At 42.0% G+C, this 27404-nt stretch overlaps 1 protein-coding gene across 1 annotated transcript in view; it reads left to right on the top strand.

Annotated features, from left to right (window-relative positions):
- LOC126262144 (protein BANP-like) overlaps positions 1-27404 on the top strand; it is a 215570-nt gene that overhangs the window by 93462 nt on the left and 94704 nt on the right. The window contains exons 5-6 of the mRNA XM_049958597.1: positions 4529-4669; positions 14408-14524. Of these exons, the coding sequence (XP_049814554.1) occupies positions 4529-4669; positions 14408-14524 (258 nt within the window). The remainder of the gene's footprint in view (positions 1-4528; positions 4670-14407; positions 14525-27404) is intronic.

Here is a 27404-nt window from a genome sequence, read left to right as displayed (position 1 = left end):
TTCTGTGTTACATGGTGTGGTAGCCATCCATCCTATCTCACTAACCATTTTGGTGCCCTTTGTCCAGCTAATGCCAGATCAGAACTGGCTTGGTGCCTCGTCAGTTACATGGAGAACCAACTGTACCTGGATATAGGCTATTATTACAATGGGGTCATCACTTCCAAAAGTATTTTAAAGCTACTGGCAGCTCCCCGGGGGACCAATCTGTCTGAGTCAATTGTGCCTCATTGTCAGGCATGAGGATATTTTTCATTTAGTTTGTGAATCATGTAACTGAGTTGGGACTTGGAAACCAGCCTGGTACTTAGCTTTATGCAAATGAAAAACCGCTTAAAGATTACACCTGAGGTGGCTGGCGCACCATCCCCCATAATTAATTAGGAAGACTTGTAATGGTTCAAATCATTTTGGATTGTAATGAATGATGACAGTTGAGATAATCACTTATTATTCACGATTGGGCTCATATTTACAAGTCAAAATATACATATTTGTCATTTTACATGGCACATAGCCGCAAGTTGACAGCTGACTGACTGAGAGTCTATTCATACACTGCTCTCACCCTCGCAATGGCTAGTGTACCATTATGAACTAGAGCAAGTACTCCATATTATATCATGCAGGTCAAGTGACTTAAGTTGTACAAGTAAGTGCAGCTACTGCATTGGCCATAGGTGCACAAATTGGATGGACTTCGCAAACTGACATCAAAGATAGTGTCAAAACTTTGACTAATCAGTCTACACAAAAATGGTAAATAACCACACAAAATATAAAAAGTTCTATCTGTTGTTTTTATCATTTTTATAAAAGCAGTTTTCATACTAGTTCCCTCCTTCCCGCCACTCCCTCATTTAATGTCTTCCTGTCATTAATTTTTGGTGAGTTGGTGAGCATCACTTCGGTGAACCAGTCGAGCTTACAGAAACTCTGCCTGCTTTCAAAAAGGACAATGTATTATTATTGTTGTTTGTCTTTTGTCACATAAGTTATTTAAATTGTTTTTTTTGTTTTTTATTGTACATTGTAACGTCACTCGCAATTGAAAAAAAAATCAAAAATGTATGATCAAAAGTTGCAAAATTTTAGATCAATATTTTTTCAACACTCGTTCAGTTAAAATAAATATTATTGTTTCTTGAAAAAGTAAATAATTTTATTGTTTTATATGACTGTAGTGCATGAGCTCATTAATGTGGTGCAAAAATGAACCCAGTTGGACACTTGGTTCAGTTACTATGGTTAAAACGAAACTTCTGTCTTTTCATAATGGCAGATATTCTCTTAAGTGAACTTTTTGGGATTTTTGGTATTTTGATTTGGACGTTGTCCTTAATGTTTCTGCTAGGTTTCAGCTTGTTTATAAAATTTCCAACATAATGTCCTGTTTGGCTGGACTGATATACTGGTAAAGTTAAATGCTTATCTAATGTCAGTGTTTATGCTAGCAGAAATTTCTGTTACATCATCCCGATATTCTGATAAATTATAGGTGGAATCATTAATAAAGAAAGTTTTTGATATAGGAAGATTTCTAATGTCCCTCCTGAGATCTGTCAGCAATTTTTTGAAGGCTTTTGTACCAGAATATGAAACTTGAGTCTAATCCCTTGACAAGAATGTATGGTATATCAAGAGATTAGTTGTACTTCTCATATTGTTGTAAATTTTATAGTTCATCGTGTATTTGTTCTTATTATTAGCAGAAATACAGGATGTACATAAAGTCTGGGAACACTTTCAATTATTTATTGCACAAGAACGAAACATTGTACAGATGTCATACAAATTGCTTTTTGAAGAGAAACTCTGTAAGTATTTTTTACAAACATTCAATAGGCGAACCATGAGTGACCCGGCAGACGTCAGTATGGTAATCGAATTCTTGCCATACCCGTCCCATCTTGGCATCGTCGACTATGGCAGTCGCTTCCCGTATTCTCTCCCGGAGCTCTGCTAGAGGTAGAGGTAGTACATACACCAGATCTTTAATGTGTCCCCACAGAAAAAAGTCACATGGAGTGAGATCTGGTGATCGTGATAGCCATTTCATACAACAGCTGCCCTCTTCTGTAGCATGGCTGATCCATCGATGCGGCAGTTCCGTGTTCAGGTACCCACGAACTTCATGATGAAAATGGGCTGGAGCCCCATCCTGCTGTAAGATGAGTGGAGAGTCCAATTGCATTTGAGGCCTCAACCATTGCTGCAGCATGTCCAAGTTGGAACATCCAGTGATGGTGCTCTCGACGAAGAAGAATGGCCCATACAGTTTTCTACATGACAAGGCACAAAAAATATTTACCTTTAGGGAATCACACTCAGATTCAATGCATTTGTGTGGATGCTTTGTACCTCAGATTTGACAATTACACCTGTTCACTTTCCCATTAGTGTGAAAAGTGGCTTCATCACTAAAAATTAAGTGATCATCAATGCCATCCCATCCTCATTCAGTTGTTGCAACTGCAAACAAAAATCAAAATGCTTGTCTTTGTCGTCATTGAGCTTCTGCACTAGCCCCAATTTGAATGGTTTCATAGACAGTTTCTGTCGCAGGACTTTCCACACTGTCATTACGAGTTCACCGGATGCACGACGCACTGATTTCTTTGGACTCCTTAAAAATGTCTCTCGTACACGCTCCACATTCACTTCACTCACACTGCGACGTTCGCTTCTCTTTGCTGGGCACAACAACCCGTCACAATGAATTTGTTGTGCCAGTGGTAAATGGCCTTCCTTGTTGGTTGCTTCTTACCGTTCTTGGTTCTAAACATTTGTCGAACAGCTGAAGCATGCTTCTGACTAGTGCTGACTATTGACAAATTACCAAACTACACTGTGGCAGGATACATGAAAAAAAACAAAACTTTCAGGGTTTCTCTTCAAAATGACATATGTATGATATCTATACAATGTTTGGTTCTTGTGCAATAAATAATTGAAAGTGTTCCCAGCCTTTATGTACACCCTGCACTGTTGGCAAGTAAATAAATTGGCATGTAAGTGTACGAATCCCAAGGCCCCTGAAGAAGCTTATGCAAGATGTTTAATTATCAACTTGACTGAATAGTCTTGCTGCAAGCTTCTGTAGTACAAGTTTTTGAATTTAGCTGCCCCAGAAGATAATGTCAAAGGGAAACATTGACTGGTTGCACTGATCCAAAGTACCCCTGTTAACCCCCCAGATGTAATTAAGTTTCCCATTGAGTCTCCCACAGTGTCTTCATTGTTGGTGGCCTGTCTGATGACACCTGCAATACTGTTCTCATATCATTAGTGACTTGCCATGCAGCTTTCACAAGAAGTTTCTCAGCTTGTATAATGTTATTTGTGCCCATAGACCTTTACATTGCAATGACAATGACATGGAAATAAGTAAATGCCTTCACTTCCAGATCTTTCTTCAATTTCATTGATGGTGGAAATTCTCACTTGTTTTCTGCTCAATTTCAACGGCTTTAGTCTTAACATTTTCTTAGAGACTGATATATTGTCTTACCAGAACTCAATAATTTAATCCCTTTTGTTGACAGAGTTGGTGTCTTATAGTAAACAGCTGAACTATATAGGACATCTGTAACTATGACTGATAGCCGTTAGAAATTTGTGATAGGGGATGTATTAAACCACTTCTGTAAAACTGCATTATTCTTTTGATAAAATCGTCTATTTGTTTAATGAAACATTAGCAAGAAGTTTGGCAAAAAATCATCTTGTGTGCTTACATGCTGCACTAATTCATGCTCCTTTACCAACTTTGTTCCCTTGCAGGGGTTCTGTCACTCCAACTTTTATGCAGTGAATGACTGACATTGGCCCAAATGTCATCCAGCCACACAACCTTACTGAAGTTCATACCTTAATACAAATTCACAAATTGTTTGCAATGCAACATCTGTTTGTTCCCACTAATGTTTTTTCATCTTTTTATAACTGAGTGTATTAAGGCTATGTGCTCAGTTACTGCAACTAAAATTTGCTTCTATAAAATCAACATTTTCCTGAAGCAATTTGAATGGTTTTTTATGTGTTGCTTGTTCATTTCTCCAAGAATGCTTTATGTACAAAACTTGCCTCTTTTTGAGCTGCTTTTTAATGGTGTCTTCCCTGTTGTACAAGGTTAAGTTGCATTTTGTCTTCTTTTTGCTATAACAGGTGTTTTGTTTATTTTCAAGGTTGTGAGCAGTTCTGTTTACAACCTGTGCAAAAGGATATAAGAGCTCACTAGCCTCCTTCCCTTCTTCAAAGTACTATGTCACTGAACACACGAATTCACAGACCTTCTAGCATGTATTTCTTCTACTTCAGTTTTTCTCGTGTAACACTGTACAAGTCAGTGCTATTTCTCAGTACAATGCATGTTGCATTCGCAGTACTGATGGACTTAATTTAATTTGAGTAGAACAAGCAGTAAATACTATATAGGTTCCATGACATCCAGCAATGTAATTTTGCATGTCACTGGTTGTTAAAATAATTGATGCTGATTGTGTAATAACATCTTTTAATTTTACAGATATATGGCATTCGTTGCCATTTATTACACAAGTTCAATATTACTGAACGAGACTGGTACAGGATAAAGCAGAATATGGACTCTAAATGTAGAACAGCATGGAGGAAGAAGGTGCGAGGCCTGCCTCTTGGAGGATTCAAGGTAAATCCACATTGAATTTGCACCCATAGGCGTACCCGCTCACACACACACCCACGCACACCCACACCCACGCACACACACACCCACGCACACACACACCCACGCACACACACACACACACACACACACACACACACACACACACATACACATTGCATGTCACACTCAGTAAGAAAATATTGTCCTCATTATCAGAATCCTAATAAATAATGACTTCACACAAAAACTTTCCTGTCGCGAAGCGTGTCAGGATTTAGTTAGACATCTTTTGACCATGTTAGTAACAACCAATATGTCTCTCTGCATACAGAGTTAATCATTCTTATGAATTGTAGTTTCATGTAAAACAGATTTTTAATGTCTAGACTAAAGGAGAGAAACCCGCCATTTGAGTATCTTATCTACATCTACATCTATACTCTGCAAACCACCATGAGGTGCATGACAGAGGATACATCTGATTGTACCAATTATTAGGGTTTCTTCCTGGTCCATTCACATATGGAGTGCAGTTAGAATTATTGTTTGAATGCCTTTGTGCATGTAGTAATTATTCTAATCTTATCCTCACAGTCCCTATGTGAGTAAGTGTAGGAGTTTTTGGTATATCCGTAGAGTAATCATTTAAAGCCGGTTCTTGAAACTTCGTTAATAGACTTTCTCAGGATAGTTTACATTTGTCTTCCAGAGCTTACCACTTCAGTTCCTTCAGTATTTGTGTGGTGCTCTTCCACGGATTAAACAAACCTGTGAGCATTTGTGCTGCCCTTCTCTGTATACATTCAGTGTCCCCTGTTAGTCCTATCTGGTACAGGTCCCGCACACTTGAGCAGTATTCTAGAACCAGTCACGCAAGTTATTTGTAAGCGATCTCTTTTGTAGACTGATTGCACTTCCCCAATATTCTACCAATAAACCGAACTCTACTACATGCTTTACCCAAGACTGAACCTATGTGATCATTACATTTCATATCCGTACAAAGTGCTACATCCAGGTACTTGTATGAGTTTGCCAATTCCAGCAGTGAGTCATTGATATTATAGTCATAGGATACTATGGTTTCTCATTTTGTGAAGTGCAAAGTTTTACATTTCTGAACATTTAGAGCAAGTTACCAATCTCTGCACCACGTTGAAATCCTATCAAGATCTGATTCTTTATTTACCGAGCGGGGTGGCGCAGTGGTTAGCACACTGGACTCGCATTCGGGAGGACGACGGTTCCATCCCGCGTCCGGCCATCCTGATTTAGGTTTTCCGTGATTTCCCTAAATCGCTCTAGGCAAATGCCGGGATGGTTCCTCTGAAAGGGCACGGCCGACTTCCTTCCCCGTCCTTCCCTAATCCGATCAGACCGATGACCTCGCTGTTTGGTCTCTTCCCCCCCAAAACAACCAACCAACCAACCAACTGATTCTTTATTTATGCAGCTTCTTTCGGATAGTACTTCAATATAGAAAACTGTATCATATGCGAAAAGTCTGATTTTACTATTAAAATTGTCTGTAGGGTCATTAATATACAACATGAACAGCAAGGGTCCCAAAACAGTTCCCTGGTTCACACTCGAAGTTTCTTCTACATCTGGCGATAACTCCCCATCCAAGGTAACGTGCTGTGTCCTCCCTACCAAAAAGTCTTCAGTCCAGTCACAAATTTCACTTGGTAACCTACATGCTAGTACTTTTGACAATAAGGATAGGTGTGTACTGAGTCAAGTGCTTTTTGGAAATCAAGAAACACTGCATCGTGCCTTGATCCAAAGCTTTCAGTATGTCTTGTGAGGAAAGTGTGAGTTGGGTTTCATATGATCGATGTTTCCGAAATCCATGTTTGTTGGCATTGAGGAGGTCATTCTGTTCAAGATACCTCATTATGTTTGATCTCAGGATATGATCTAGGATTGTACAACAAAGCGATGTCAAGGATATTGAACAGCAGGGAATCAGTGGTTGGGAAGGGAGTGAGACAGGGTTGTAGCCTATCCCCGATGTTATTCAATCTGTGTATTGAGCAAGCAGTAAAGGAAACAAAAGAAAAACTCGGAGTAGGAATTAAAATCCACGGAGAAGAAATAAAAACTTTGAGGTTCGCCGATGACATTGTAATTCTGTCAGAGACAGCAAAGGACCTGGAAGAGCAGTTGAACAGAATGGACAGTGTCTTGAAAGGTGGCTATAAGATGAACATCAACAAAAGCAAAACGAGTCTAATTGGAATGTAGTCAAATTAAATTGGGTGATGCTGAGGGAATTAGATTAGTAAATGAGACACTTAAAGTAGTAAAGGAGTTTTGCTATTTGGAGAGCAAAATAACTGATGATGGTCGAAGTAGAGAGGATATAAAATGTAGACTGGCAGTGGCAAGGAAAGCATTTCTGAAGAGGAGAAATTTGTTAACATCGAGTATTGATTTAAGTGTCAGGAAGTCCTTTCTGAAAGTATTTGTATGGAGTGTAGCCATGTATTGAAGTGAAACATGGACGATAAATAGTTTAGACAAGAAGAGAATAGAAGCTTTCAAAATGTGGTGCTATAGAAGAATGCTGAAGATTAGATGGGTAGATCACATAACTGATGAGGAGGTATTGAATAGAATTGGGGAGAAGAGGCATTTGTGGCACAAATTGACTAGAAGAAGGGATCGGTTGGTAGGACATGTTCTGAGGCATCAAGAGATCACCAATTTAGTATTGGAGGGCAGTGTGATTGGTAAAAATCATAGAGGGAGACCAAGAGATGAATACACTAAGCAGATTCAGAAGGATGTAGGTTGCAGTAGGTACTGGGAGATGAAGAAGTTTGCACAGGATAGAGTAGCATGGAGAGCTGCATCAAACCAGTTCCTGGACTGAAGAGCACAACAACAACAATTTTGTGGATCACTTCTACTGCCCATCTTATAGACAGGTGAGACTTGTGCTTTTTCCAAGAACTGGGCATGGTTTTTTGTTCGAGGAATGTACGATAGATTGTATTAGAAGAGAGGCTAATTTAGCCGCAAATTCAGTATAAAATCATACAGGGAGTTTTGTTCAGTTAACTATTTCAGCTGTTTCTCAACATCAGTGACACTAATACTTATTTGATTCATCTTTTCAGTGGTATGAGGATTAAACTGGGGCAATTCTCATGAGTTTTCTTTCTAAAGGAACATTTGAAAAAGTATTTCAGCTTTTGCTTTGCTACCCTCAATTTCACTTCCTCTCTTTCGCTATGGACTGGACATCAGCTTTGGTGCCACCAACAGCCTTTACATATGACCAGAATTTCTTTGGGTTTTGTGAAATATCATTCGACAATATTCTGCTACGATAGTCATGGAAGGCACCACACATTGCTCTCTTGACAGCCAAACATGCTTCATTCAGCATTTCTCTGTCTATAGTCTTACGCTTTATTTTATACCTATTATGCAGTAATCTCTGTTTCTTTAGAAGTTTCGTTACAGTGACTGTATACTAGGGAGGTTCCCTCCCATTATGAACTATTCTACTGGGTACATATCTATCCAGTGCATGGTCAACTTTTCTTTTAAACTTGATCCTTAGTTCCTCTTCATGTTCGTGACCTGTGCTGGAAGTTTCAAGCTCTTCACTTAGGTATGACATTACTAATTCATTATCTAGTTTACTGAGTATATATATGCCCTTCTGCTTCTTTTAGTTGTTCTTTATACTTTGGTTATCATTGTTGCCACAACCACATCATGGTCAGTGATACCAGTTTTGACGTGGACATCCTCAAAGAGGTCAGGTCTCTTTGTTGCCTTTAGAGCTAATATATTTTCTAACTATCTGTTCTAGGTAGTTTTCAGAGAAGGCATTTACTAATGTTTCACTGGATGCCTAGTCACATCCACCACTAATAAAACTGTGATTTTCCCAACTAAATGTTGGGTTCTCGGCCAAACAGTCTCACATGCAGCTTCAATTTCTGTCTCAGTGTATTTGAGTTTCCTGTCTACTACAACAAATACATCACCTTCATATCCCATTTTCCTGTGATTACAATGTGGTTGGGGAACTTACATAGAAGTGAAGTGAGGTTTTCTCTAAACTTTTCAGTTACTTCAGAAGATAAGTCTGGTGAACGATAGAAGGATCCAATTGTCATTTTATGCCCATCCATGATACTGAGTCTCGGCCAAACAGTCTCACATGCAGCTTCAATTTCTGTCTCAGTGTATTTGAGTTTCCTGTCTACTACGACATAAATTTTCCCCAAAAATCTCACTGCTATCAATTTCAGGTTTAACCAGCTTTCTGTACCCAGTATTATGTGAGCTTCACTGTTTTTCATGTTGCAAATGATTCGGCAATTTACCATAAGGATTTTAATACCCTCACCTGTGGAAGGCATTTCTTTCAATCTTACACTGATACTCTGGGTTTCGTTCAGCTATCATTATCTGGATTGAATGGAGAGTCACCTAAGGGTTGGTACTCTGCCTAAATGTCATTTTGTCACTTTCAGCAACAAGGAGTATATTTTCAACAAGTGCTGGCTACACATCAGGACTGAGAATAGGCAGCAGCAATCTGTTATTAGTATGCATCCCAGCTAGGTTTGCATATGATATACTTGTGAGATGGCCCACTTGCTACCAACCCCTGCCTCTCTTATCAAGTATATAGCACTCATCTCAGTTCCCCTCCTAGATGATGACTGTGTGATACCAGCAAGCAATAGGCTGATGACTGCATCAAGCAGTGTGTACATCTAGATCTACATCAATATCCATATTCAGCAATACCAATTTCAAGTGCATGGCAGAGGGTACTTTCATTGTACCAAGTGTTACAGTTTCTTCCAGTTCTGTTCACAGATTGAATGGAAAAAAAAGTCTTAGTTCTGTGCTCACTGTAATTAGTCTCATCTTTTTTTTCCATCCGTACTGCAGCAATGCATTGAGGATTTGTGGCATATTTCCAAATTCCTCAGTTAATATAGGGTACTAAAACTTTTTAAATACACACTCATGGGATATTAGGTGCCTGTCTTTAAGTATCTGCCAGCTCAGGTACTTCAGCATCTCTATGATTTTCTCCTGTGGGTTGTACAAACCTGTGACTATTCATGCTGCCCTTCTATGTATATGTTCAGTATCTATGGTTAGTCCTATTCTGTATGGGAACCACCCTGCTGAGCAATATCCTAAGATGGGCCACGCAAAAGTTTTGTAAACAGTTCCGCTTGTAGATTGATTGTATTTCCCTACTATACTATCAATGAACTGAAGTCTACCACCTGCTTTACCTACAACTAATCCTATGCGATCATTTCATCCTATACCGCTACAAAATGTTAACACCTGACTATTTGTATGAGTTGACTGATTCTGATTGTGAGTCTTTGATATTTTAATTGTAGGCTACAATGTTTTTGCATTTTTTAAACTAAAAATTTTAAGTTTCTGAATATTTAAAATAAGTTGTCAATCTCTGCACCACTATGAAATCTTATCAAGATCTGATTGAATATTTATTCAGATCTTTTCACATAGGCCTAGTACTTAATTACAGATAAATAAATTGTCTTCAAAACACTTCTCTGGTTCATATCTGAAATTACTTCTGTAACTGTCAACGACTTTCCATCCAAGATAATGTGCTGCACCCACCTACTGAGAAGTATTCAGTCCAGTCACAAATTTTGTTTGATGGCCCATGTGATTGTATTTTCATTATTAAACATTGGTGTGGTACTGAGTCAAGTGGTTTTCAGAAATCAAGAAATTACTGCATTTACCTGACTGACATAATCAGTGGCTTCCTGGAAGTCATGTGAGAAAAGCAGAAGTTGAGCTTCACAGGATCATTTTTGGAAACTGTGCTGTTTTATAGGGAGAAGGTCCTTGTATTCAATATACCTCAGTACATATGAGCTCAGAATATATTTTTCTACAACAGATGGATGTCATTGATATTTCATGGTAGCTTTGTGGAATACTTCTGCTTCCCTTCTTGTAGGTGGGTGTTACCTGTTCTTTCTTTTGGCACTTGTCATAGTTTTTGTTTGAGGGATCTGTGATTATTATGATTAAAATATGCCCTAAGACAGCTGCAAATTCTATAGAAAATCTGATAGGGATTCCATTGGGCCCCAGCGATTTTCAGTTTTAGCAATACTTGAGGTTTCTCATCATAACTGACACTATTATCTATGTTACTCTTCTTAGCAGTGGTGTGAGAATTAAACTGGGACATTACTCTTGGATCTTCCCTTGTGAAAGAACATTTGAAAATTGTGTTTACCACTTCAAATTTTGCTTTGCTACCCCCAGTTTCAGTTCCTGTGTCATCCATGAGTCTCTGGACACTAAGACTGGTGTTACTGACAGCCTTTACAGGTGACCAGAATTTATTTGGGTTCTGTGAGAGGTCTTTCAATAAGATTCTGGAATGGTACTCTTTTTTTAATGCTTCATGTATTGCCAAACATGTTTTGTTTAATGTGTATTGTTGGACACATTGTTTTACACCTATTGTGCAGTAATTGCTGTTCTTTTATAAGTTTCTTTACTCCTCCAGATGCTTCTGACCAGAGCTAAATATTCAAGTTGCTCATTGAGATAGTTCCTTGTTAAGATATGACATTACTGCTTTTTTATCTAATTTTCTGAACATGAAAATCTTTCTACTTATTTTGTCATTTGTGCATTTGTTGTTGCTGCTACTGTCTCTTGGTTCAAATGGCTCTGAGCATTATGGGACTTAACATCTATGGTCATCAGTCCCCTAGAACTTAACTACTTAAACCTAACTAACCTAAGGACATCACACAACACCCAGTCATCACGAGGCAGAGAAAATCCCTGACCCCGCCGGGAATCGAACCCGGGCGTGGGAAGCGAGAACGCTACCGCTCTGTCTCTTGGTCACTAATGCTATGTTCAGTGCAGAATTCCTCAAACAAGTCATGTCTATATAGTGTCATTAGATCCAAAGCATTTATTTCATGAGTGTAATCCTGAATTATCTGTTCTAGGAAGTTTTCAGAAAAGGCATTTACTATTGTTTGACTGGGTGTCTTGGCCCCAATGGATTGTTGGATAGTAATATCAATGGCAGCAAGACTGAGAAACATATGTATTAATGGTGAGGGTGTTTCTCTGAATTTTTCAGTTACTTCTGGGTATAGTTGTGGCGGCTGATAGAAAGATCCAGTTATAAATTTATCCCCAACAGTCTCACACACATCTTCAGTTTCCACTTTGGTGAATTTGAATTTCTTGTTCCTCTGTGATGGATACACCCCTTCCATTTCCCATCGGCCTATCCTTTTGATATATAGTTAGATTTACCCCAAAAATTGTACTTCAATTTTGGGTTTTAGTGAGTCTTCTGTATCTAATATTATTTAAAGGAAAGTTGCCACTCACCATATAATGGAGATGCTGAGTCACAGATAAGCACAACAAAAAGACTGTCACAATATAAGCTTTCGGCCATCAAGGCCTTTGTCGAAAGTAGATGACAGACACACAAACATCAACACACGCAAAAGCAACTCTCTCTCTCTCTCTCTCTCTCTCTCTCTCTCACACACACACACACACACACACAACTGCAGCCTCTGGCAGCTAAGCCACACTCATTATTACATTCCATCATGGATTTTCCATGGTTTAATATTATGTAAGCTTCACTGCTTTTTAAAAGTGCTTCATTCTCTGCCATTTTGTTGCAAATAGTTCGACACTTGGTCACTAGGATTTTAATAGTCTCATTTATGGGAAAAATTTCTTTGGATCTCATGCCAATTCTTAGGAATCTTGTACAGCTATCATTTTCTCAATTGAAGGAAGAGTTGCCTAATCTAAGAAACCCTTGTGTGTGCTCAGTGTACAGTCAGCTACCTGGGTAACAGCCCCTGACCCATTTGGGAGAACCTGCAGTTCTCAGCTCTATGATGTAAGTCTAAGAAGTCACAGCCCAGCTTTTCATAGAACCTTAGAAGTCTCTGATTCAAGTGTAAAACTCGACTTGCAATCAGGGAGCCACAATCAATTCTGGGGAGAATGCTGCAGACTGTGAGCTTTCCTGCAGTTCTGCAAGCAAGGCTGGTCTTCTCTGCATTCTCTGCCAGTCACTGGAATGATCCAGGTATGAGTTTGGAGCCCAGACAGCATGCATTGCACCACAATCGGTTACAGATTACAGCCTATTCTGTCAATGGCAGTCAGAACAGTCTCCTCATTGAGGTTGCCAGACATACACATAGCTAGCACAAGGTGGTCTTTCCCATTGCTTGGTGTCATTTCACTAAGAGGTTCAATTATTCACCATTAAGTCCCTACCATTCATTCCCCATGATGTGGGACACAATAGGCTTGCCAACAGAAAAATATGTCTTGCTGGGTCTGTTTCGGTTTGAGTGGAAGACAGCACCTCAGACTTGTTAGGGGACTCGCTCTCTTTGTTACAAGGCCCTTAGACCTATCAATGATATGCAGCTAAGTTCAATTGGATAAATGTTGACAGATCCTTTACTTCCTGTAAAGGAGACGAGGCAGTACGAGAGGTACCTGTAGCATATCTGGTTTATGTATCTTAGGAGGCCTCTGGACACATTCAATCACTTGACAGTGCTAAGGGCAAGTTCTAATTGTTTATGAACAACAGGTAATTCATCTCATATCCAAAAACAGCATCCACAGAGCACTTGGTAATTCTTACCAAAAGCATGTTTTACCCCACAATTAACTTTGGCAGCGAGTTTGATCAAGTCCAGGAATTTTGTCTGGTTGTCCTGGTTCTTCTGTGGTTCCATTTCTGCCATGTAAGCTGTTTTTGCTCAAGATCAAATCACATTTGTTGCGTCGTCATCGTTCCCCCCCCCCCCCCCCCCCCTCCCCTGTGGATGTTTCTTGTTTTAGTGTGGCAGGTTTGGTAGCTCTCTTGGTTAGTGTTTCTTGTAGTTGCTCTTGGTTGTATGGTCCTTGCAACATCAGCTTCTGGATGAAATTTTTGTTAGACTTGAGCATTTCTGTACAGAGCATGTTGATTTTTCTCTGAAGACCCCTGATGGTGTTCCTTGGAAGAAGCTGAACCTTTCTTTGAGAGATAGTGATCTGAGTTGAGGCTTGCATTTCTTATGGGTTTGGCTTTTTGGATCTGCTCTTGTGCCTTTTTTCCAATAGCATGATCTGTTGGGAACTCACAAAAGTTGGGGTTTGATAATATCCCAAGTTTTCTGTTTTCTGAACAATTGTTGGGAGAAAATTGATTTTATGATTGGATTGAATTCCTTGCAAAGTTGTAAGATTCTCTCCCCATTTTGATATGTTGCTTTCCACATTTTGATTTGTTGTACAGTGAACAGGATCTGTGCAACAGTGTTTTGTAATTTTCTCTTTTTACCAATTTGTGTATTAAAAGCCTGTATGCTTCTCTAGAATTTTACAGATGTCTTCCAGTTGCCCACAATTCATTTATTCCATCTGAGTGAGTGTTTTTCGTTTACCACAATGACTAGAGACTGTACATTTACTACGGTGTAGCTTTTGTTCATTCTTTGAAAAATTATTATTATTATTATTATTATTATTAGTAGTAGTAGTAGTAGTAGTAGTAGTATTGGTATTATCATTATGATCATCATCATCATCATCATCATTTGGTTTCATGTCATTTTCAGGAGCCTTTGCTATCATTTTTGATGATTCACTGTCTTAAGTTATGCAGTATCTAGAAAAAAATTCTTAAAAAAATTGGTTGGTGAATTGTTGCAGAATACTAGCTCAAACGATGCTTCCAGTCATCAGCTAATCTGTGAAGATGGTGATCCACTTATTATAACCTCAAGTCAGTTTGCTGAAGATGATACTGTAGAGGAAATAGAAACACAGGTTAGTATTTGACATGTCAAAAGTCATGGGAAACCACCCAATATTGTGTTGGACCTTCTTTTGCCCAGTGTAGTGCAGCAGCTCAACACGGCATGGACTTGACAAGTCATTGGAAGCCCTTGTAGAAACATGAGCCATGCTGCCATTATAGCCGTTCACAACTGTGAAAGTGTTGCCGGTGCAGGATTTTGTGCATGAACTGATCTCTCGGTTATATCCCACAAATTTTCAGTGGGTGGAAAAATTATTTACTTGATTTCTCCAGAATGTTCTCCAAACCAGTCATGAATGGCTGTGGCCCGGTGATGTGATGCATTGTCGTCCGTAAACATTTCATCATTGTTTGGGAACATAAAGTGTTGTGTCTAGCTCATACAGCATAGACACAATGAGGTAGATAGGTGCACGCTAAACTAACGCAGACGGGCTTGAAGTTCTGGAACATGAGACTTATTAATGAATAAGAAGAAAAGTACGTAGATGTTACTTAACTTTTATTCTCTTGTTGGAATACATCTCTTGAATAGTAGTAAGCTATAAGCACTGATACAAATGGCGCCTTGCTAGGTAGTAGCTATGGACTAAGCTGAAGGCTATTCAATCTGTCTCTCGGCAAATGAGAGGAAGACTTGGTAGGTCTAGTCGCAAGCAATGTCGTCCGTACAACTGGGGCGAGGTCTATTCCGTGTCTTGTGACCTGCCATGTGGTGGCGCTAGGATTGCGATTACACAGTGGCGACACGCGGGTCCGACATGTACTACAGGACCGCGGCCGATTTAAGTTACCACCTAGCAAGTGTGGTGTCTGGCGGTGACACCACATTCCTCCCCCGCAAATCGGCGAACGGTCGTGAGATAAGGCTTCCGCCCGCCGTGGGGAGGACCCCATGTTGACGTATGCGATGAGGTGGGGAGCCTAACAACAGGCGAGGCTGTGCCACCCGCACCCGGCCATTCGGTCCGAGGGGAGCTAGGAAACACCTGCAAACCTAGTCCAGGGTGCACGTCAACATGAGGTGTATGCGCACGTAAGGAGACAAGAGGGGCCGAAGGGTCGACCTCCATGTGGTCGGAGCACCCGACGGGCGAAGACGACATCTGGTCCGGAGCGGGCAAGAGGTCCATGGCGGAGGACGGCTGGTCCCAGGAAGCGAGCGGCGGCGCGTGACCCAGGGAGGCGCGTGGCGGCTGCAGTGGCGCGTCCACTGCGGGCGGCGCCGGCGGCGGCTGCGGCGGCGGCGCGACGCCATGAGGCAAAATGGAAGGCAGCGTCGGGAACACCTGGGGATGAGGCGAGCCAGTAGATGGGTCCCCAAGGCGCTGACCTGACGGCACCGTCGCTGAAAGCAGACGGGGAGCGGCAGAACCCAGGCGACGACAGAGGCGCAGCTGATTGAGATGCCGACGCACCTCACCAGAGGCCCCCAAAACCAAATACATCGCGCGGCCGAGGCAGCGAAGAATGCGCCCTGCGAGCCAACGCCGTGAACCGCGATAGGTGCGATAATAGACAACGTCGCCAGGAGCAAAAGCAGGAGTCTGCCGCTGCACAGGAACCTGATGCGGCGGATGCAGCAAAGACATCAGGGTGCGATGAGATCGACCATGGAGCAATTCAGCCGGCGAGCGACCATCGCGGGGCTGAGAGCGATACGAAGACAAAAAGAGCAACAAAGCGTCCTCCCGAGAATGCGAATCTTTCAATTTCAACATCTGGGACTTGAAAGTCCGGACCAACCGTTCAGCGGCACCGTGTGACTGAGGCGAAAACGGCGCGGATGTCAGATGTTGAATACCATTGGCCTTGCAGAATGACTGGAATTCTGCGGACATGAATTGTGGGCCATTGTCGGAAACAATAGTCTGCGGAAGACCCTCAATGCAAAAGATAGCAGACAAGGCGTGGATTGTGGCAGAAGACGTCGTGGAAGACATTCGGACAACAAAAGGAAAATTACTGAAAGCATCGACCACAACCAACCATCGAGCATTCCAGAATGGACCAGCAAAATCTATGTGCAAGCGTTGCCAAGGGGAAGTGGCTTTCGGCCATGCAAAGAATTTCCGCGGCGCTGCGGATTGTTGTTCGGCACACGCCACGCAAGAGGAGCACATATTCGTAATCGCAGCATCGATTCCGAACCAAGTACAGTGCTGACGAGCAAGATGTTTCGTACGCACTATACCCCAATGTCCTTGGTGGAGAAGCTTTAAGACAGAGGACCGGAACGAACGTGGGACCACGACTCGGGATTGATCATTATCGGAACGCAACAACAAAACACCACGTCGGACAAAAAGTCTCTCCTTGTGAGCAAAAAAACGACGAACCAAAGGATCTTCGATCCGTGACTTTGACAAGGGCCATTGCGTAGCAACAAAACGCAAAACAGTAGCAAGGACAGGATCAGCAGCTGTGGCTGTAGCTACACGACGAAAATCAATCGGAAACGATGCGACCACGTCATCGGCTTCCGAATCAATGAACATGCAAGCAAGTTCGGAAGAATCGAATGCTTTATCCTCAGCAACAGGCAAACGGGACAACGCATCAGCGTTTCCGTGCTTAGCAGTGGACCGATACAAGATATCGTAGCGGTACTGCGAGAGAAAAAGTGACCAGCGAATGAATTTCTGCGCTGTACGTGGAGGTACAGGCTTGTTCGGATGAAAAAGCGATGTCAAAGGTTTGTGGTCCGTGATGATTGTAAAGTGACGACCATACAAGAAATCATGAAACTTTGTAACACCAAACACGAGAGCTAAAGCTTCTTTCTCTATCTGGGAATAATTTCTTTGCGCAGATGAGAGCAATTTGGACGCAAAGGCAATAGGGCGATCATGCGAGCCATCGTTGTGCGCAAGCACAGCACCGATCCCGAAATCCGATGCATCTACCATCAACAAAAGGGGTTTCTGGGGATCGAATGGCGTAAGGCAAGTATTTGAAAGTAACGCCGATTTCAACTGGCGAAAGGCGCGTTCGTCCAGACGAACGGAACACCTTTACGGCGTAAGCGATGAAGCGGAGCTGAAATGGAAGAAGCATTGCGCACAAACCTGTTTGGAATTAATGCTAAAATAAAGCAGGTGTGGATGCACACCCGAATGGCAGTCTGTTGATGCGATACAAGCCAAGATGCGTGTTTACCACTAAGACGCGCTGGGAGTCTGCGTCCACAGGTATCTGCAAGTACGCATCTGCTATGTCCAATTTGGAAAAATATTTTCCCGGGCACAGTTTGTCAAAAAGATCTTCCGGGCGGGGCAAAGGAAAAGTAGCAGTCACAAGTTGTGGATTCACAGTTGCCTTGAAGTCCACACAAAGTCTCAGTTTTCCGGAAGGTTTCGGCAAAATTACTAAGGGTGAGGCCCAGAGAGAAGCCTGCACACGTTCAATTACACCTTGAGATTCTAAATCGTGCAATGTTCTTGCGACCTCATCACGCAATGCGTGGGGAACATTGCGCGCTCTGAAAAATGTCGGTTGCGCGTTGTCTTTCAGTTCCAAATGTGCAGCATAGTTCTTAGCGCAACCAAGGCCCGGTGCAAAAATGTCTGCAAATTCTTCACAAAGACTAGAAACACTGGCGGAAGGCACAGTCTGATTCACTGATAGGACCTGATTTACTATAGACAAATTAAACAATTGAAACAAATCTAAACCAAACAAGTTCACTGCACCAGCAGAACGAAGAACGTAAAATGACACAAGTTTCGTTTGTCCCTTGTATGTGGCAAGAAGGCTGCACTGTCCTAACACAGGGATCTGTTGTCCTGAGTAACTAGTTAACTTAACATTTGCGGCACGCAACGGCGGGGCGCCCAGTTGTTTGTACGTGTCGTGATTGAGCAATGAAACTGCAGCTCCGGTATCGAGCTGGAAGGGGATCACTTTGCCTTCAAAGTCTAAGTCCACAAAAAGTTTATTGTCCTGCTGACGACAAGAGCGACTGTCACGTGCAATTTGAACTGATACAGGTACAGAAGCACTTGCGACTTTACGGGAATTCCGGCGACGTCGACGCACACTTTTGGTGGGACGAACACAGTCACTGTTAGCGAAAGCGTCACTGGACGGGTGGGAATGAACCACATGAATGTCCATGGGCGAAGGTCCACGAGCCCGATTGTCCTGGGTTCGATTCCGGCGCGAAGCAAAAGGCCTGGAATTTGTGTGATTGTCTGATCTAAGCTTTTTCTGGCAAACACTTTGAACATGTCCTTTCTTTTGGCAGTAAAAGCAAATAGCTTGGCGTGACGGGCAATTTTCACGCGAATGTCTAGTTGCACACCGCGGGCATGATTTCACTGCAGTTGCTCGCTTACGCGGCGCACGTGTTTGCGAGCTAGGCTGCCGCTGCTGTGCGGACGGGCGCGAGGGCCGTGTAGCGTCCCGGGCAGCGCGGCCGGCGGGCCGGTTAATGTGACACACGGCTGGCGAAGTTTCAAATGATTCCTGAGCAAAGTCAAGTGTGTCTTGCCTATCCAATATGTCTATCACTTGTTGAAGGGAGGGATTAACTAGTTTCAAAATCTGTTCCCTTATGCGAACATCAGAAACGTTCTGTGCTATTGCATCACGCACCATAGTGTCTGAATAAGGAAGTCCACAGTCACATTCAAATGCACACTCCCTAGTAAGTCCTTGCAAAGTTGCTACCCACTCCCTATTAGTCTGACCGGCCGTACGTTTTGTACGAAAGAACGTATACCGTTTAGCAACTACATTAACTGTTTCTTTGAAATAGGCATCTAAAGCAGACAAAATTTCGTCGTAGGACAGAGTTGCTACGTCGCGTCGGGGAAACAATTTCACTATCACACGGTAGGTAGACACACCGACACAAGAAAGCAAAAACGGCTGCCGCTCTTTACCTTGTATTCTGTAGGCGGCGAGGTGAAAGTTGAACTGGCGAGACCATTCGTGCCAGGTCTCCTCGGCCGCCACGTATGGTCGAAAAGGAGGTGCAACAGCGTTTTGTGGCAGCGGTAGCGAAGAAGCGGCGGCTGCCGCATCGTTTTGCAGCGCACGTTGACCCTGAACGAGCTGTCCAAGGGCTTCCAATAACGCCTGCGTCTGCTGATTCTGCAAGCGAAAAAATTCGGACAGTACATCTGGAGATTGTGGCGAAGCCATGACACAACGAATCAATACAAACTCTTTTACTCGTCGCCAAATAATGTTGTGTCTAGCTCATACAGCATAGACACAATGAGGTAGATAGGTGCACGCTAAACTAACGCAGACGGGCTTGAAGTTCTGGAACATGAGACTTATTAATGAATAAGAAGAAAAGTACGTAGATGTTACTTAACTTTTATTCTCTTGTTGGAATACATCTCTTGAATAGTAGTAAGCTATAAGCACTGATACAAATGGCGCCTTGCTAGGTAGTAGCTATGGACTAAGCTGAAGGCTATTCAATCTGTCTCTCGGCAAATGAGAGGAAGACTTGGTAGGTCTAGTCGCAAGCAATGTCGTCCGTACAACTGGGGCGAGGTCTATTCCGTGTCTTGTGACCTGCCATGTGGTGGCGCTAGGATTGCGATTACACAGTGGCGACACGTGGGTCCGACATGTACTACAGGACCGCGGCCGATTTAAGTTACCACCTAGCAAGTGTGGTGTCTGGCGGTGACACCACATAAAGTCCATGAATGGCTGCATATGGACTCCAAGTGGCTGAACATAAATATTTCCAGTCAATGACCAGAGGACCCAGTCTGTTCCATGTAAACACAGCCCACATTATTATGGAACCAGAACCAGCTAGCACAGTGCCTTGTTGACAACTTGGGTCCATGGCTTTGTGGAGTCTGCAAGACATTTGAAACCTGGTATCAGCTATTACCAACTGAAATTGGGACTTGTGACCAGGCCACACTTTTCCAGTTCTCTAGGGTCCATCCAGTATGGTTAAAAGCCCAGGAGAGACACTGCAGGCGATGCTCTGCTGTTAGTAAAGGCACTCAATGTTGGTCGTCGGCTGCCATATCCCATTAACATCAAATTTTGCTACACAGTCCTAACTGATACATTCATTGTACATCCCACATTGATTTCTGCAGTTATTGCATGCAGTGTTGCTTGTTTATTAGCACTGACAACTCTCACAAACGCTGCTGCTCTCAGTCATTAAGTGAAGGCCGTTGGCCACTGTGTTGTGTTTGGTAAGACGTAATGCCTAAAATATGATATCATCGGCACTCTCTTGACACTGTGGATCTTGGAACATCGAATTCCCTAACAATTTTTGAAGTGGAATGTCCCACACATCTGCCTCCAACTACCATTCCACATTCGAAGAGTCTGTCGATTCCTATCGTGCGGCCATAATCCCATCAGAAACTTTTTCACATGAATCACCTGAATAGAAATGACAGCTCCATCAATGCACTGTCCTTTTATACCTTTTGTGTGCAATATTACTGCCAATTGTATATGTGCATATCATTATCCCATGACATTTGTCACCTTTGTGTGTGCGCGTGTATGTGTGTGTGTGTGTGTGTGACCTGTCACATTTCTCTGCAGGATGGCGTTGTAGATGAAGATGATGTAGTTATTTGTGTATCTTTATGAAAGCTTTATGTGCTATATTATTGCAGGTCAGTGTAAGAAATTAGTAAATAAGTAAGCTTTATATACTAGATTATTGCAGGTCAGTGTAAGAAATTAGTAAATTTGCTGCACTATTTGATATCCTCCTGTCAGAATCAAATTTATTTCAGCCATGTGGAGATGGCACAACATCATTGGTAGTTTATATATTTTGACTCTGCTTTGGTTTCTATGGCCAGATGAAGCTTTTGGTCTTCAGCAAAACTGATGATGTCAGTGTAAGAACTAAGTATTTCACATTTATTTAGCAGTACAAAAATAAATTTCTCTGAATGAAAATCATTTATTTCATCACTTGTTTCAACAAAAACATGAGGAACATCCTATGCACAATCTTATTTCACTGCTCCCAATGCAATATCCCACTGCCTACCAAATCTGTGAAATAATATGGTTCATCATGTTGTAACTTGTGTGCAGCCTTTTGTGTGGGCATGGCCACCAACCAGCTGCCCAGATGAATGGCACTGTCAAACTGTGCCAAAGAGGAGAGATGACCACCCACTGGTGGAGCATGCTGCTGAGCACAATGTGTTTGACATTAAGGAATGCTTTACAGCTTGTCCCCCCCCCCCCCCCCAACCTTTTCCTCTTAAATAAAAGCTGCTCTGAATTATATTGATGGAAATTGTCCTTGCAAAGCATCCTGGTCCTCCCAATCTCCTGCCCGTAAACATCTTTTTTATATTATCCACTACGGATGTGATGTAATGGTTTAAGTTTTTACAGTAATAATTGGTAGCATTCAACCATATTTCTGTCCTACACATAGCTCAACAATGTGTTTTGAGATACAGTGCTCTCATCATAAGGTTGTAAAATATAGCTCATGAAGTTGAAGCACTAAAATATCTCAGCAATAACAATTGTGATGTTCATAACATAAAATAGAATTAAATCACATTGGGATGAGGGTCCTCATTTTACTTTAAAATTGTCAACATCTGTCAGTTACCATCCCTCTCCTCTCACACCACCCACTATAACAAGCCCTGTCCACTGTATTACAGTGTAACTGTAACTATTGGGAATGATGTGCTAATAATCATCTCCTTTTCTTCATTTCCAAAGCCTACAATCTTCAGTCTCTAGCTGTTCCATCATAGAGGTATTAGAAATTTATAATCATGTACCAGTCCTAAAATAATTCTACAATGCTGCTAAGAAATCACATTTCGTTGTCTTTCACTTTGAATTCAGAATATTGCTGTGTTGCCTCCCTTTCTTTTCTATGCGCAATATTTCTAAGTCTTCTTCTACTCACTTCAGTGGATATACTGTTTCATATATGTGATTCACAACAGCTGATTTGCTATAATTACTTAATCTGAATGCATCTTTATGTTCCTAATGTCTGATCAAAAATGTTCTTCGTCTGTCCAATATATTTTGAATTACAGAATATGCATTGAATTTTATAAGCTCCAGATCTTTTGAACTATTTTATCTTAATACTGACATCATGCTTCAGCTTATAACTCACTGAATTATTTGGAATGGTATTTGAACACCGTACAATTTAAAAATGTTTGTGATCTTTTGTGAGATTCTTCCACACTGTGCCATCATGATCATTTTCACTTTCTCTGCATTAGGTTTATTCTTTCAGTGCCTATTACCTTTACAGAGCAATTTATGAACAATGTCCACTTAGTAACTGTTTTTATCTGCTATCTTCTTAATGATGTTTATTTCCATCTGTCTACCCTTCCTACTCATTGACGTATTGGCTGCTCTGTGCACTAGAATACTAAACTGCAGAAGGCTGTTTCTTTATAAGCCTATGGATGGCCTGAATCATTAGGAATCACAGCATCAGTTGTTGTTCAGTTTCTGTAAACAGTAAATGTGTGCTTATTGCCCTGCTCTTTAATGTTCAAATCAAGGATTGTAAACTGCTGTCAAATTTGTGCTCCACAGTAATTTGTTGAAGTTTTTTTACTATTTCATCAATATCTTCATCAGAATCATCAGCAATGAACAAAGTAACATCTACATAACATTTATTTGCTGCACGGGGTAGCTGTGTGGTCCAAGGCACCTTGTCACGGTTCGTATGGCTGCCCCCCTCGAAGGTTCGAGTCCTCCCTCAGGTGTGTGTGTGTGTGTGTGTGTGTGTGTGTGTGTGTGTGTGTGTGTGTGTTGTCCTTAGCATAAGTTAGATTAATTAGTGTGTAAGATTAGGGACTGATGACCTCAGCCGTTTGATCCCATAGGCTCGTACCACAAATTCCCAAAAATAACATTTATGATAAACAACTTTACCCATAATGTCTTGGTCAGACTTAAAGCCTCATCTTCTAGATCATTGATAAAAATGTCAGCTGTAGTCCCTGAAATGCTGACTGCATGGTTAAACCATTGTCTTGAATATAAAACTTACAATTAAAAATTTAATAGTTAAAACTTGTAATCAGTTGTAAAAGTTGTCTTGAAATTTTGCTGTATTTAAGGAAACATCTTCTGATAATATCTATCATTTCATTAAGCCAAACATTAGAGTATAGATTGTTAACATCCACTGAAACCAAACAGGAAGATCAGTGATGAACAGTTGTTGTCATAGGCATAAGTTTCGTAAGAATTTGATTAAGGAGACTAGATATCTTACATGCAGGGGTGTTTCTACAGTTCTGTTGTAACTCCGAACATATATAATCATGTGGGAAGTCAGTCACCTGATATATTTACAGTTAAAGCTTGACACAAGAGTAACAAGCATAATACACAGTTCAAAAGAAAAATCAGCAAATGCATAGTACTAGGAGCGAAGATGAAGAAGATTGAGCAACTTGTAGCAGGCCCATAAATAAATGGCAGAAGTGAAGCTTGGTGCATGTGGTGCTAGGGTGCCACCTGCGCGGACATCTTGTGGGACAGATTTTGCAGCAGTGTCTCCCTCTGGTGCCCAAACCCTGCAGTAACACATGCTAAAAAACAGAGTCGTAACTGTGGTCAGTTGGAGGCATTGATATAGACGGTGTCTGATGCCTGGCGAAGTGGTGTTAGCCACTTGGGTTACCACAGTCCTTCCCTATTATGGGGCTGAACAGCAACAGTGCAGAGTGTGGCCTTGTGCCTGCCAGGACACCGAAGAGCATGCCGGGCAAAACCAAAGTCCACGGTAGCATCAGAGGGGTATGCAGACTCGACACGCTCCCGGTCGGACAGGATGGTGGTGTGGAGGGGGTGCTAGGGGGCACTTCATTTTCACATCTGGCTTGAAAGTGTGAGGGCACTGCAGCTGGAGGTGCTGTTTGGGGAAGTCTGGCAGTGTTTCCGCTGGGGCGGCATTCTAGGTTATGAATAAGGAGTAAGGAAAGTTGGCATGGGAAAAAGAGACACGGAAGTAAAGGAACATTGTGTGGCATCACCTCAAAGACCATTCTGGAGTGTGATCGGGGACAGTTGTGGTCATTTCTCCCAGTTCTCCCCCAATAGATGGAGTTTGTTTTGATAATAGATCATTGTCCTGTCTCCTGCATCCAAAGTGAACACACAGCACCCCTTTGCTGCTGGGCAATAGGATATATTCATCCTGATGGCTGAAACCTCATGCCCACACTCAGGTGCCCTGTGTGAAGTGTGGAGATGGTGGTGGGGGGCGGCACAGCTAGAGTCGACATCGGGAGCATGCGAGGTTGGTGACCACTGAGGAGCTCCAGTGGACATTTCTCTCCAGTTGGGGTAGACCTGTATGCTTTAAAGAAGGGTTAGATCATCGTCTGTAGGTGATTCGCTTATAAATATCTTCATCTGGGTCTTGAAAGTGCGTCCAGGTCATGTTGAGGGTAAAAAGGCAGAAAATGTCAAAAAGCTGCTGTCAGAATTGCGGCCCTTTATCTGACACAGTCATGCAAGGAAGGCCGTCTATGGTGAAAAATTCTGGTGAGTGCCCTAATAGTTGCCTCCGCATTAGCAGAATGGCATTTTTCAATGTAGTGAAATCTTTGGTAAGTAACTGTCAACCAGGTGACGTCCAGAAAGAGGCCAGCAAAATCAAGATGAATCCTCTCCCAAGGCTATGAGTGGACAGGCCAGTGCGAGAAGGATTGATGAGGTATTGCCAGGCGTGCTTCACATTTACGACAATCTTGTATGAGCTGCCTGGTCTGCTTGTCAATTCTGGACCATCAGAGATAGAGCCTGGCTAGCATCTTGGTATGAGTTACATCCCAAGTCCCTGGTGCAGTAGAAGCAGGATATCTAGCCGAAGGGGTTCCTGAAGGGCTACCTGTGGAGAGCTTTGGTTTGTTGTTAGCAAAATAATGCTGTGTACAAGAATGAGAGTATGACAGAGATGAAAATAGTGCTATAGGGGGCTAGAGTTCTAACCAGGGATCAAGTCCAGCCATCCTTGCAGGATTTAGTGATGCACATGCCAAGGGTCCCACAGCTTACTGGGACTCATCTTCTAATTGGAAACAAGCGATCTTGTCTTTATCAAATTCTGCATCGGGACCCATTGGGAGGTACGACAGAGCATCTGCATATGCATGCTGAATAGTGTTTTCGGAAATGTATGTCATAGTTATATCTGATAACAAAAGGGGTCCACCTCTGGAGCCGATGGGCCTTTCAGTTGGGCAGCTTAGTAGCCAGACCAACGAATGATATCAGATGCTTATGATTAGTGATTAAGTGGAACTTGGTGCTGTAGAGAAAAACATGGAATGTTTTTAATGCAAATGTGATCACGAGCTCTTCCTTTTCAATCTGAGAGTACTTCTTTTGTGTGACATTGAGCACTTTGGAAGTGTACACAGTCGGCTGTTCAGATCCATTGACATTACGGTGCCAAACACCTTTCAGACATATTGTTAGCTACCACCAGCTGCTTCTCCAGCTGGAAAGTGGTAGGTAACGCACAAAGAATAAGGCCTGTTTGAGGATCTGGAATACTTATTTGCAATCTGCCAATCAGGACAATGAGACGCCTTTCTTCCTGAGATTGTTCAGCAGATGAGCAGTCTCCACAGCATTGGGAATGAATTTGCCACACCAAATCAGCTTCCTGAGGAAAGACTAGCTCCTTCAAGTTGGTGTTCTGTGATCACTACTTCCACAGGCTTATTCGTTGGCTGAAGTCCACCTTGAGAGATGATGTGATCAAGATATATGACAGATGGTTGAAATTACTTGGATTTTTCGAGATTACATTTGAGGCCAGCAGTCTGTAGAGTACAGAACAGTTTCCTAAAGCTCTGTAAACGTTCTTCCATTGTGTCACCAATGGCAACAATATCACGTAATTAATTAATGCATCCTGGAATATCCATAAGCAATTGTTCAAGGAATTGTTGAAAAAACGGCAATGGGCAATGACTAGGCCAAAAATGAAATGCCTAAACTTATAAAGGCTGTGTGGCATGTTGACAACTAATAGCTTTTGTTATTCTTTGTCAAGAGGAAGCTGCAAATAGCTTTGGTCAGATCAATTTTAGCACACCTGAAAGCAGAGTGAAGAGTGTTCCGACTTTGGAATTGGATAATTGTCTATTTCACTCTCTGAGTCTACTCTGATCTTAAAATCACTACCCCAAGGTTTTCTTCATGACCACCGACAATATTGCCCACTTACTGACAGATGGGTTCAGTTATGTCAAGATTTGTCAACCTGTCCAACTTGTCTTTTACTGTGCCATGCATGAAAGAAAAAAAGGGTGCACCAATAGCCTTAATATAATGTGTGCTATGAAATTGTTGCCACCCTATCACACTCCACAGGCTCCTGGAAAAAATGTATGGGCACTCATTACAAATGTATTCTAGTTCCTTAAAGGAAATGTGGTCAGAGACAAAGTCCACTGAATTGTCAATAGCAAATCCAAAAGCAGAATATGCATCTAAGCTGAAAGAGAGTGCTGTGTTTCCACTACACTAAGAGGAAGGTGAGGTCCCATACTCTTCGAACCACTGTGAAGTGCATAGCAGAGGGTATGTCCCACTGTGCCAGTTATTAGGGCTTTTTCCCAGTCCTTTCAATATGGAGCATGGAGAAACTGTAAATTTGTGCTGACCATCTCTGTATACAATCACTATCCCCTGCCAGTTCTATTTGGTACATGTCCCCCACACTTGAGCAATATTCTAGGATGGGTCACAAGTGATTTGTGAGCAGTCTAGTTTGTAGACTGATTGCTCTTTCACTAGTATTCTACCAATAAATCAAAATCTGCTGCTTGCATTGCCTATGACTAGCCTCTGTGAATCCAATGGCCTTGCTGCAGTGGTAACACCGGGTGACGTCAGATC

This window comes from Schistocerca nitens, chromosome 1, assembly GCF_023898315.1.
Source record: "Schistocerca nitens isolate TAMUIC-IGC-003100 chromosome 1, iqSchNite1.1, whole genome shotgun sequence".
In the NCBI taxonomy this organism is placed as follows: domain Eukaryota; kingdom Metazoa; phylum Arthropoda; class Insecta; order Orthoptera; family Acrididae; genus Schistocerca; species Schistocerca nitens.
Note: the sequence above shows the minus strand (reverse complement) of the source record. Positions and strands in the feature narration are given on the sequence as shown.